Below are 12,147 nucleotides of genomic sequence, written 5' to 3'. Positions count from 1 at the left end.
AAGAAACTGCTGACATGTCGGGTTGAAGACGCTTTGCTGGGTCGCTCACTGACTTCTATGGTTGTTGCCTATAGGTGGCACTAGAGATTGTCTGTTGTCTTCCTTCTAAAGGTCTTGAGTTGGTGACGTTTTCTCCTCTCGTAGGTCTGGCCGGGTCTAACGGTGTTTCCTGATTTTACAAACCCGGAGACGTTTCATTGGTGGTACGATATGGTGCAGAGCTTCCACGAGCAGGTGCCTTTTGATGGCATGTGGATAGTAAGTAGTTAATCTATATAGGGCTCCATGAGGTGGGGAGAAAACTTTAACCTGCAGTAGTGTAACTAGGAATGGTGGGCCCCATGGCAAAGTTTTGACATGCCCCCTTCCCCCCCTGACCAATGCCGAAGACCCTGACCGGCCAACCCCCCCCCCCCCCTGCATTCCTGCACACAGTATTATGCCCCATAGTGGTCCTGTACACAGTATTATGCTTCATTGTGGAAACCCATGAACAATTATTATATGGGGGGGGGGCCCAAGTATAATAATCCGAGACCCAGGAAAGGGTACAGACTTAAAAAGACACTGTTACTTACCTATCCCTGGCCCCGGTGCGGTCCCTGCTGACGTCAGCCATCCACAATGACGTATGGGACATCGCTTGATCCGGGCCTGCGTCGCGACGCATAAGTACGCAGGCCCGGCCATGTGACATCAGGGACTTCGCACAAGTAAATAGGTCCCGTTACTGCAGCGGTAACAGCTGTCGCCGGATCCCCTAATGTCTTGGGCCCTGTGGCAGCCGCCTCTGCTGCTACCCTGATGGTTACGCCCCTGATAACCTGGGTAACCGGTAGTCCCACACTCTTCACATCTGCACTGCTATTCTTTTTAACAAATCTGCTAATGTTCCGAAGAACTTCTTCTTTATTCTGAGACAAGGAGAGTTGAAGGGCATATTATTCCTGCCATTTACTCCAGTCTTCCATTTCTCTCACAGGACATGAACGAACCCTCTAATTTTGTCCCTGGTTCAGTAGACGGCTGCCCCGACAATAATCTAGAAAATCCCCCCTATGTTCCAGGTAAGTTTTTCATGATCTTGAACCGATGTGATTAATACATGTTACGCTGGGTTCACACCAGCGTCTGGACTCTGTTATCAGGTTGCAGAAGACTGAGACCTGTTATGCCGAGTCCGGCCGTGAGCGCTGGTTAGCTTTTTGAGCTCTCCGCAGCAAAACCGGCGAAAGAGTACAAGAGGGCTTAAATCCATCATAACACCGTATGACTAGGGCTCCGCCAAGATTTTGACTGCTACCCCTGTTAGTGAATGGAGTCCTATAACAATCCCTGAGGGTGATGTGACTTCAAGTCGAGCAGTGTTTGACTTGAAATCGCATCACCTTCTGGGTCACCATGAGATTCTATTCACTAACATTTGTGAAGGAATAACTGGCTGACCCTGGTTGCGTGAAGAGAGTTGCCGCCAAAATCGCCTAAAGCAGGGGCCACCGCCGCCGATGGTCATAGTCTGTATTGTGCTTATGTTCCAGCGGTTGTGGGAGACTCATTACTACACGCTACGCTCTGTGCTTCAAGTCAGCAACATCTCTCATCCCATTATAACCTTCACAATCTATATGGACTGTCTGAGGCCATCGCATCCCACCAGTAAGTGACCAGAGAAGATCCCACCTCGTGTCTATTGTACAATGTGTCTCATGACGAAAGCTTTTTACGTTTCTTCGTAGCGCTTTGATAAAGGTTCGGGGAAAACGGCCTTTTGTTATATCGAGATCCACGTTTTCTGGTCATGGCCACTACGCGGGTCATTGGACCGGTGATGTGCACAGTTCTTGGGAGCAGCTCTACTACTCCGTACCAGGTAGGATGGGTTATCAAACATTACACAAAAACATATCCACGCCCGCGCTATCTTATCTTGTATATCTTGTTACACCTTTTCAGCCATTCTGCTTTTCAACATGTACGGCGTCCCCTTGGTTGGGGCGGACATATGTGGTTTCGATGGGAACACAAATGAAGAGTTATGCGTGCGATGGAGTCAACTTGGTGCGTTCTACCCATTTATGAGAAATCATAACAATCTCAACGCTCAGGTAAGACAATACTGCGATGATCAATTATCGTTAAGAATAATGGACACCTGATGGACCATCTTAGAGTCAAGGGATTCCCTTGGGCTCCATTTTGTGTCCTCTATTTTTGTGATCTCTGACGGACCAGAAGAACAGAAACTCACACATAGGTTTAACATAACTCCGGTATTGAACTTTGTCTCTAATTTTTCGCAAAATTTTATTTTTCAGTCACAAGAGCCATATGTATTTTCGAAGGATTCCCAAGTTGCCATAAGGAACGCTTTGAACATTCGATATTCTCTGCTCCCTTATCTCTACACGTTGTTCCATAAGGCGCACAGTTTGGGAGAGACGGTGGCTCGTGCGCTTTTTCTTGAGTAAGTCATTTCGGGAGTGCTGTACTGCCTTGCTTGAGACCCTTGTTAAAGTAATCCAAGGAAGGACAAATGGTGATCTGCTGGTGGGGTAATGGATGCCCAAGGTGGACTGATGCTTGGGCCCATATGGTAAAGTCCTACAGAAGAGCTATTGTAGCCCAGTATGTTGAAAGGGTTAAAGGGGTATTCTCATCTCAGTCTTTCATACCCATTTTCCTAAGTGTTAGGAGATATGGAAATGACGTAGCTCGCTGTGCTGTGCTGTATCTGTAGCTCACATCTACTTGTATGGGAATTATGGAAACAACGTAGCACGGCTGCGTTCGGCCATTCCCATAACTCCCCAGTCTTTTGGCCACGACCTCAACACTTGTTGTATTCTGATTTCCCCCATGATTGGCTGAGATGGGAATACCCCTTTAATGTTGGACAGGTTTGGTGGTCTTGAGTGCCTACAACAATGGGTCACAGCTGTTTTGGTGAAATGGCAAGACCATTCCAAGAGGTGTAGTAGTGGCTACTACATTTCAATTTCTCAACCGATTCTCTCCAGCCTTGAAAAACCATATCCAAAAAGAGTAAATCTGAAATTTTGTGGTGCCAAGCAGCGTTGTCTCGTAGTCTGGATCTTGGTTGAACTGAACTCACTACATCAATAGTGTATGACGCTGTGACCTCCAGCCCGCAGGTCTACCGTCCTATACTCACAGCATCATTTCAGTAAAGCACAGTAGTCCTGCGGATAGGCTGGATCTCACATCATCGTAGATCACTAGGTTATGGTGAGTGTGGTTCAGCCAACTTGCTGGCGTCCTGGGATATGTGATACCACTTGGATCATATTACTTGGACTGTATACGTAAATGTGTATTTGCCCTTCTTCATTAAAGGGCTAGTCCTGTGACTAAGTACCACAGTCTCTGTCCTAATGTGTCGGAGTAGAAGCCCCATCTATGTATATTATATATTACACACACACACGGTTTATCAGGATCTGAATTTTTTTCTCTTGTTAAGGTTTCCTACTGACCCAAACACTTGGACAATTGACCGTCAGTTCCTTTGGGGAGATTCTCTGTTGATCACCCCAGTCCTCGAGCAGGGAAAGACTGAAGTAAATGGCTACTTTCCTGCGGGATCCTGGTTTGCCCTGCTAACGGTGAGTGCCACATCTACATCGTGTTTCAAAAGGGTCTTCCACCAGTTTAGTTTCAGATTGAACTTCTTCTGTCTTGACCAGACGTTCCATTATTATACTCCAGGGTTTCTTCAGACCCCAGGGTATAGTAATCCCTCACCTCTCCCGAGATCCCTCATGGCGTCTGGTGTCCTTTCCCTGTTGTCTTCAGTGGTCCTCCAGGCCCTTTGACATCACCCAGGAGGTTGGAAGACCACAGAAGTCCAATGATAGGCCTCAGAGGTTCCTCCACCAAGACGCCCAAGGACAAACAACGGAGAAGTGAGGGAAAAGGAGTAATTTTTTCATGACACCCTGGGGCCTCCACTTATACTCTGGGGACTGAAGACATCCTATAATATACAGTATAATAAGGATTTGAGAGTTGCAAACTAGTTGCAAAACCATTACCAACCACGTGAATTGTGCCTCATCCTACCCAGAAGTCCATTGGATGATCCTACTCGGTGACTGACCACCTCTCCCTATACATGCTCCTATAAGGACGGCTGCCCACCGAGGTGTTCGAGTAGGAACGTCAATCAAAAAATTACACGTTCTACTGAATTTTTAGTTAGATTACCGTATATACTCGAGTATAAGCCGACCCCCCTAATTTTACCACAAAAAACTGGGAAAACTTATTGACTCGAGTATAAGCCTAGGGGGGAAATGCAGCAGCTACTGGAAAATTTCAAAAATTAAAATGGTTGGAGTTTTTGGGTGCAGTAGTTGCTGGGGAGGGGGGGGGGGGTGTTTTGGTTGTCTGTCTGCCCCTTCCCTGAGCTTGAGGACTGTTTTTTTTCCCCCCACTTGGAATTCAGTCTGGCTGAATATAGGGGATCTACAGTGCTCCTATTAACCCCTTCCCGACGGAACAGGAGCACTGCAGATCCCCTATATTCAGTAGACCGGGCACTGTCAGACACAGGGATACCTAATGTGTTTGTGTTTCACAGTAATTTTCTACTTTTATATGTATTCTAGGGAAAGGAGGGATTTACAACTTTTAATTCTGTATTTTTTTTTAAAGCTTCTTTTTTTCCCCCCACTATTTTATGGGAGATTCTATACATTGATATTGCGGCTGGTCATAGACCACCCCCCCCCAAAAAAAAAAAATAAAAAAAAAAAAAAAAAATTTGCTGACTTGAGTATAAGCCGAGGGGGGCTTTTTCAGCACAAGGGAGAAAGGGGGAGGGGGACTTCCCTCTACAAGAGGTCAAGCATCTGAAGGTAATGTTGTTGTGGTGTCTGAGCCATGGCAACCATATTTTCTTAAATTTATCATGCGTACCTCTAGACCAGCTTAACAATTCCTCAAACCGCGCAATTTGGTGTGTTTTTTTTTTTTTTTTTTGTCTACCCAATGCGCTATAGAGGGAGTTACAGGTTGTATCCAGTAGTGTGAAACAATCACTTTTGCTGCTTCAACTAATAAAGTAATAAGATCTGTTTTTGTTTTTTTTTTTTTTTTTTGGTGTTCTATCCGCTTGGGATTTCACCACCCCCTTTGCAACGCAGCTCCACTGATTCCAGCACAGTTGGAATTTTTTCTCTAGCCCCCGCCATTCCTGAGCAATCAATGCTGTTCATTTCAGTACACTTCAGGTGGGCGGGCCCTATCTTTCTGTTTCAGGCCAGAACCGCCCACCTGACAGTAGAGAGCATAACTGGGCTGAAACGATCAGAAATGATTGCTCAGGAATGGTGGGGGCTAGAGAAAAAAATCCGACTATGCCAGAATCAGTGGTGCGGTGTCTATAGAAGGATGCAAAAAGTTGGTGCTCTTTAAGGTCTAAGCTATATTTGGACATTGTCATGGACGTATCGACTTGACCTTTCTAGCAATTATTTTGGGTATTGGCTGTTCTCACTTGATATCAGAGTGCGGGTCTGACCAGTGTCCTTGTAGTGAGGAGCGGACATATTGGTGGACTAATATTCTTGTATATGGCGGTCATACTCTATATAAAGCATTTACAGGATGTTTCTTCTGATCCTCAGGGTGCCCAGATTACAAGCAAGGGCCAGTGGATCGATCTCCCAGCACCGATGAGTACGATTAACGTCCATGTTAGAGGCGGCCATATTCTGCCTGTACAGGTAAGATGAGCCTCAATAGCTCTGTGCAGTTTACTGCAAAAATATGATTAACCTAAAGACTTGGTTAAAAATCGGCCATTTTTTGGTGTCCGTACGCAATCTGATACTGTCCAGTCAGTGATCTTGTACAAAGTAAAATCGTACCGCCCACTTGTCAATTTAGTCATACCACTGAGAATAGCCCTGTCTGCATCCTGCTCCATTCTCTGTGTATGTAAACCTGGGAACAGCTGGTCGGTGGGGGTCAATATTTTCAACCCCTTTAAGCATGTTGTCTTTGGATGCAGATGCCAGGTATGACTACAGAGGAGACTCGCAGGAACAGTCTGACCCTAGTCGTGGCCCTTACCCCGGAGGGATTTGCGCAGGGCGATCTCTTCTGGGATGACGGCGACAGTTTGGCGACTTTTGACAGGATGGATTATACGCAGGTGGTGTTTATTGCTGCGAATGTAAGTATCGCCCTGAGGTGTCACACATGAAAGCTACACTGTCACATACTGTCATGATACCTGTGATCTATACGGTCTATACTGGATACCTGTCCGCTGACATTGGTTCCTTGTCACAGAACGCCCTTGTGAGTGAGCTGGTTCATGTGAACAGTGCCGCAGACAACCTCACCCTGGAATCCGTGCACATATACGGGCTAGCAAACCCTCCCAAGAAGGTTCTGGTAAATCAAGAGCCCACCGATAATTTTGCATTCAGGTCGGATACCAAGGTATGGAACGTGTGATTTTTTTTTTTTTTTTTTCCCCCCCTCTTTGGGATATTGCATATTCTAGAATATTATTTGTCTGTTTTTGTGATGTCACAATATCTCGGCATTTTGCCCATATTGTACCGGGATCAGCTTTGACTTGAGCAGGAGCATCCCATACAGAAATTTCAGAAAATTTCCTCTATATCTACTTGCACTAGGTTCTCACTAGCGTTCAGGCGAATCCGCCAGTCGAAACCTGCTGCTCCCCATTATAGTCTATGGCGTCTGCCGGTTTCTGCAGGTAACCACTTTTTTAGGCGGACAGGGTATCCGTTCTTCGGACTTGAAGGACAGAAACCAAATGCTAATGTGAACCTAGTGTTAAAGAAGCGCTGCAGAGAAAACCTATTTATTCCATCCTTTGACCCTCACCGGATTGTGTGTTACACCTGGATTTCTGTCCCTGTACTATGTTATCAATCCCATGATGTCTCAGCACAGCATCACATAGGCAGCTAGAGACAGTACCATCTGTGCTTGCTGGGGGGGGCAATGTAGGGCAGCTAGAGACCATCCATGTCTGCTGGGGGACAATGTAGGGCACCTAGAGACAGTACCATCCATGTCTGCTGGGGGACAATGTAGGGCAGCTAGAGACAGTACCATCCATGTCTGCTGGGGGACAATGTAGGGCAGCTAGAGACAGTACCATCCATGTCTGCTGGGGGACAATGTAGGGCAGCTAGAGACAGTACCATCCATGCCTGCTTGGGGACAATGTAGGGCAGCTAGAGACAGTGCCATCCATGTTTGCTGGGGACAATGTAGGGCAGCTAGAGACAGTGCCATCCATGTTTGCTGGGGACAATGTAGGGCAGCTAGAGACAGTGCCATCCATGTTTGCTGGGGACAATGTAACGATCTGCTAGCTCCTTTATTATAACTGTCTAGTGATCAGAAGTAGCTACGATAGGACTTTGTGTCTTCCCCATGGAAAACTTGTCCATGCCATTATAGGAAGTCCTGGCGTGACTTGTGCAGAGCAGACAGGCGTGTTAGTGTCAGCGGGTCAGAGTTATTGATGGTGGGTCTGATGGCCTGAACTAGAAGCCTCATAGAACGCTATTGTACTGTACGTTTTGATCATTAGACCAGATGCGTTAAAGCTGTCTGAATTAGCACGAAGCCAGAAAAACTCCCAGCGTATAAATCAGACCTATCCATAGGCCCCTGTTCACTCGCCCAAAAAAGTTTCAAACATGGGGCCTAGAGGTGATGTACTGGAAACGTGCATGGGGGACGTATATCAAGAATCCTTCAGAAGTGTCTCAGACATACAGTAGCCATGCAGTGTGAATTGGCCTCTGACAAGATGTAACATAAATCGTCATCATCATCATCATCATTAATTTTTTTAATTTATTTATTTACAGGTTTTGATCGTATCGAAGCTCTGTCTCCAAATAGGAATTCAGTTTTCGATTACTTGGTCTTGATTCTGCTGCTCAACCTCAGGAAATAGGAAGTCTTCCGAGTTCAGAAGTTTCTTTAAATATGTTTTTTTTGTTGTTGTTGTTTTTGTTTTGCACTTGAAATTGTTCAAGAAGACCTTTCACCACCTCTTTGCATTCTTCAATAGTCTGCGCACCATTGATTCTGGAGCAGATGGAATTTTTTCTCTAGCCCCCACCGTTCCTGAGCAATCCATTTTTTAAAATTTTTTTCAGCAAAGTTATGCTCTTTGCCGTCAGGTGGGCGGTCTTTGTCTTTCTCCTCCAACCTAGGACCACCCACCTGACAGTAGAGGGCGCAATTGTGCTGAAAGTAACATGAATAATTGCTCCGACTGCAGCGGAATCGGTGGAGCAGAGCCTAATGACGGATGCAAAGAACTGTGTTACGTGAGATGCTGCTGTAAGGGAACGTTTAGGATAGTCAAAATTTAAAGGGATAAATTGAGGTTTTCACTTCATTCTGGTCCTCAAGTGTGTCACATGACCGAACCACACATAAGATGCTGCGTCTGCTGGAGAGTCTGATGGTCATGTGACACATCTGAGGACCCAGAGAGAGCACATAACTCCCAAATATAGCCATCGGCCAGAAACTACCTGCGCTACAACTTCTATCATATCTCTCAAGCAGGCTATAGAATAACAGATTTTGCGGGTGTAATACTTTAAGCATTTATGGCACATTGGATATGTTGTCAGATCTACAGACGGCAGATTATAGAGGGGGATGGGCCGAGACTGATGTGGAGTTTTGTCAATTTTGTTCCAGTATACTTTGTAATATATTTATTTAAATCTGAGCTCTCAGTTCTTTGGAGTCCAGTAGGCGGTCCTACTGTCACTCACTGAGACTTCCCACCGGAAGTAGGACCGCCCACTGGATTCCAGTCACTAAGTAGGACCGCCCACCAGATTCTAATCACTAAGTAGGACCACCCACCAGATTCCAATCACTAAGTAGGACCGCCCACCGGATTCCAATCACTAAGTAGGACCGCCCACCGGATTCCAATCACTAAGTAGGACCGCCCACCGGATTCCAATCACTAAGTAGGACCGCCCACCGGATTCCAATCACTAAGTAGGACCGCCCACCGGATTCCAATCACTAAGTAGGACCGCCCACCGGATTCCAATCACTAAGTAGGACCGCCCACTGGATTCTAATCACTAAGTAGGGCCGCCCACCGGATTCCAATCACTAAGTAGGACCACCCACCGGATTCTAATCACTAAGTAGGACTGCTCACTGGATTCCCATCACTAAGTAGGGCCGCCAAGCGGCTTCCAATCACTAAATAGGGCTACTCACCGGATTCCAATCACTAAGTAGCACCGCCCACCGGATTCCAATCACTAAGTAGGACCACTCACCGGATTCCCATCACTAAGTAAGGCCGCCAACTGGCTTCCAATCACTAAGTAGGACCGCCCACTGGATTCCAATCACTAAGTAGGACCGCCCACCGGATTCTAATCACTAAATAGGACCGCCCACTGGATTGCAATCACCAAGTAGGACCGCCCACTGTATTCCACTCACCAAGTAGGACCGCCCACTGTATTCCACTCACTAAGTAAGACCGCCCACTGTATTCCACTCACTAAGTAAGACTGCCCACTAGACTCCTATGTGTAGAAAGAGGAGGGATTTAAATAAATAACATGCTAGAACATTTCTGATAAAACTCTCCCTCATTCTGTTCTATATCCTGCCACTTGGTCATCAGCCACCATGTTCTACGTGACAGGTTCCCTTTTAAGACGAGTATACTTTAGACTTAGTCTGTTGCACTGGAAATTGCATCAAAAATTAGTTTTTGGAATTTTTTTTACCTTGCTATATTTTACCTTCTCTTACTTGTATTGTCCATCTGGTAATTTTGCTTTGGCAGCTTTATTGGGCAGTCGACATTTTCTGTTACGATGTGTCTAGGGCTATGTTCAGAAACTGCAAACTGTCCTCTAATATTACTGCAGTTTTTTTGGTCATCTTTTCACATATGAAATCTCAGAGAGGTTGACTCTTCATGATGTATTGGGGCACATAGACCGTGATGGAGGGCGAGTCTACTGTTCTTGACCCTCTCTATGAAAAAAAAAAAAATGGAGAACAAGACTTGGTGACTTCCATAATGGCGGGTCCGGTCCATCCATGATGGTCACCAGATTCTATATTGTAGTGGCCGCTGCAGGGGGAGATGAAGGACTAGTCGTAGATCTTCTTTGTTTGGCAGGTTCCACATACCCATGGACTCTGCACTGGGTTGGCTTCAGATTTTCGGGGACAACCAACACCTTTAAGGTGGGTGGCCACTATCTGGCTGCTAGAAACTAGTTTCTGTAAGGCCAAGTTTACATACGTTATTGTTTACTATAGTCCTGCGTCAGTCTGCTAAAAAATTGTTGTCCAAAAGGTCCCTTTCGTTGGGTACCGTAGTGGACACCAGATAGAGTCCATTAGTCAATGCGGTTCCTTGGGATCCATTGGTGTCCGTCGTTTAACGGAACCGTTCCTTTAACAGAACAGAAAAACGGACCCCAGCAAAGTGAACTTAAGCGGAATATATGGCCCTTGGTGGCATCATGGCGGGATTCCTGGCAGTACAAGCGCAGGTGGGGGGGAAAGTTCCCATCGCTTTTATGCCACTTTTTGACTGCCAAAATTCTGAAGATGTTACATATTACATAAGGTCCGGCTATGGTCAGACGGTTATATGGAGGGTTCCATAGAACGACACAAAAATCTGCAGAATTCGGTAAATTTTTGATTCTTATTTTGGATGGTTCTTTTCCGCCATCTTGAATGTCATCGCTGCTTTTTGTACACCACTGTTACTTGCTGATGTGACAAAATAAAATATTTTTTTCATTATATTTTGAGCAAATCTGATTCTGTTTCCATTCGGTGATTATTCAGGTTACCTCTTTGGCTCCTATTGATGTGATACTGAGCGGTACTTGGTGTGGTCAGAGATTTCCGTGCTCTGTGTTTCCATCTGTGACATTTATGACATAGGCACGACAAGATTTTGGGCCACCTCCTATCCCCAAGACCTGCGACAAAAATATTTTTTACCATGACCCATGAGCTACACATTACAGGAAACATCCAAAGATTTTTGTGCTGAGTAGACAACAACATAGTGACTATTTCTGGTGTATGGCGTACGCTGCAAACTAGGAAGTTCGGGGCAAAATTTACTTTTTAACCCCTTCCCACTGTACGCCGTAATAATACATCGCTGCATGTATATAGTTCACGCTCAGCTCAGTACTATTATGGCGCTGTAATGCTGCGGACAAAGAAGCTGTACCTGCGGCATTACATCCTGTTCTCGGTTATATTACACGGCCGAGGGGCGGGACCAGCTGCCGGAGGCGGAGTATCTAGCGATCACGGCATTCAGGGGTCCAGGGGCAAGATTGCCCCCTCGGATCCTCCCGTGATGAGATCACAGATTCTGAGGGGTTGCCATAGCAGCATAGGCTATGGCCTCCTGAGTTCCTAGGCACAGTTCTCATAGGAAAGAATAAGCCCTCACCTTTAATTCTGCCAGGAGTAACTGTAAAACATCAATAAATGGCTGAGAAAAGCCCAAGTGACTCTAATATAGGAGATCTAGGACTGCAAATACGGGCTATGGTGCAGCTAAAAAGATCCCCCAGACAGAAAAAGTGAAATCTGAGCATAACTAGGAAAGCTGCTTACTGTCCAATCGCATTCACACAAGCAGCTAGTCCGGAGTATATGGAAGTACATAGATACTCTAGCTTTAACAATCTACATACTCCTCTCTGTGTGTAGGCATGTAGAGGCTGCAAAGAGAGACCTGTCCCTCCCCCTCCACTCACTATCTTAGTAGAACTTGCCACTTGTTGGTTTCTAAAGACAGATTTTCCCTAGTAACAGGGAATGACCAGTAAATTATGAAGAAGGGACACATCTAGAGGCAGAAACTGTAGGTTTTTTTTTTTTAATAAATTGAATTACATTTTGATCCAAAATCACATGATCTATTAAATGAGACTACGTTGTCTGAAAAGCTACTGACCATGAAAGTCTTTTGACAAAAATATTTACGATGTTCACAATAAATGCAAACAGACATGAAAAATTGTTGCAGTGAAGCATGCAAGAGATGGAGTTGGTGAACGGTCCTCTTTATAGGCGTTTTCT

General features: G+C 45.6%; 1 protein-coding gene across 1 annotated transcript in view; it reads left to right on the top strand.

The window, feature by feature from the left end:
* LOC142210326 (lysosomal alpha-glucosidase-like) overlaps window positions 1–10,808 on the top strand; it is a 28,151-nt gene extending 17,343 nt beyond the window's left edge. The window contains exons 10-20 of the mRNA XM_075279404.1: window positions 145–258; window positions 983–1,067; window positions 1,539–1,656; window positions 1,737–1,870; window positions 1,954–2,105; window positions 2,316–2,464; window positions 3,482–3,623; window positions 5,649–5,747; window positions 6,035–6,199; window positions 6,319–6,471; window positions 7,887–10,808. Coding sequence (XP_075135505.1) covers window positions 145–258; window positions 983–1,067; window positions 1,539–1,656; window positions 1,737–1,870; window positions 1,954–2,105; window positions 2,316–2,464; window positions 3,482–3,623; window positions 5,649–5,747; window positions 6,035–6,199; window positions 6,319–6,471; window positions 7,887–7,949 — 1,374 coding nt within the window. The 3' untranslated portion in view covers window positions 7,950–10,808. The remainder of the gene's footprint in view (window positions 1–144; window positions 259–982; window positions 1,068–1,538; window positions 1,657–1,736; window positions 1,871–1,953; window positions 2,106–2,315; window positions 2,465–3,481; window positions 3,624–5,648; window positions 5,748–6,034; window positions 6,200–6,318; window positions 6,472–7,886) is intronic.
* The last annotated feature ends 1,339 nt before the right edge of the window (window positions 10,809–12,147 follow it).

Source organism: Leptodactylus fuscus, chromosome 6, assembly GCF_031893055.1.
Source record: "Leptodactylus fuscus isolate aLepFus1 chromosome 6, aLepFus1.hap2, whole genome shotgun sequence".
NCBI lineage: Eukaryota > Metazoa > Chordata > Amphibia > Anura > Leptodactylidae > Leptodactylus > Leptodactylus fuscus.
This window is presented reverse-complemented; position numbering and strand designations above follow the sequence as displayed.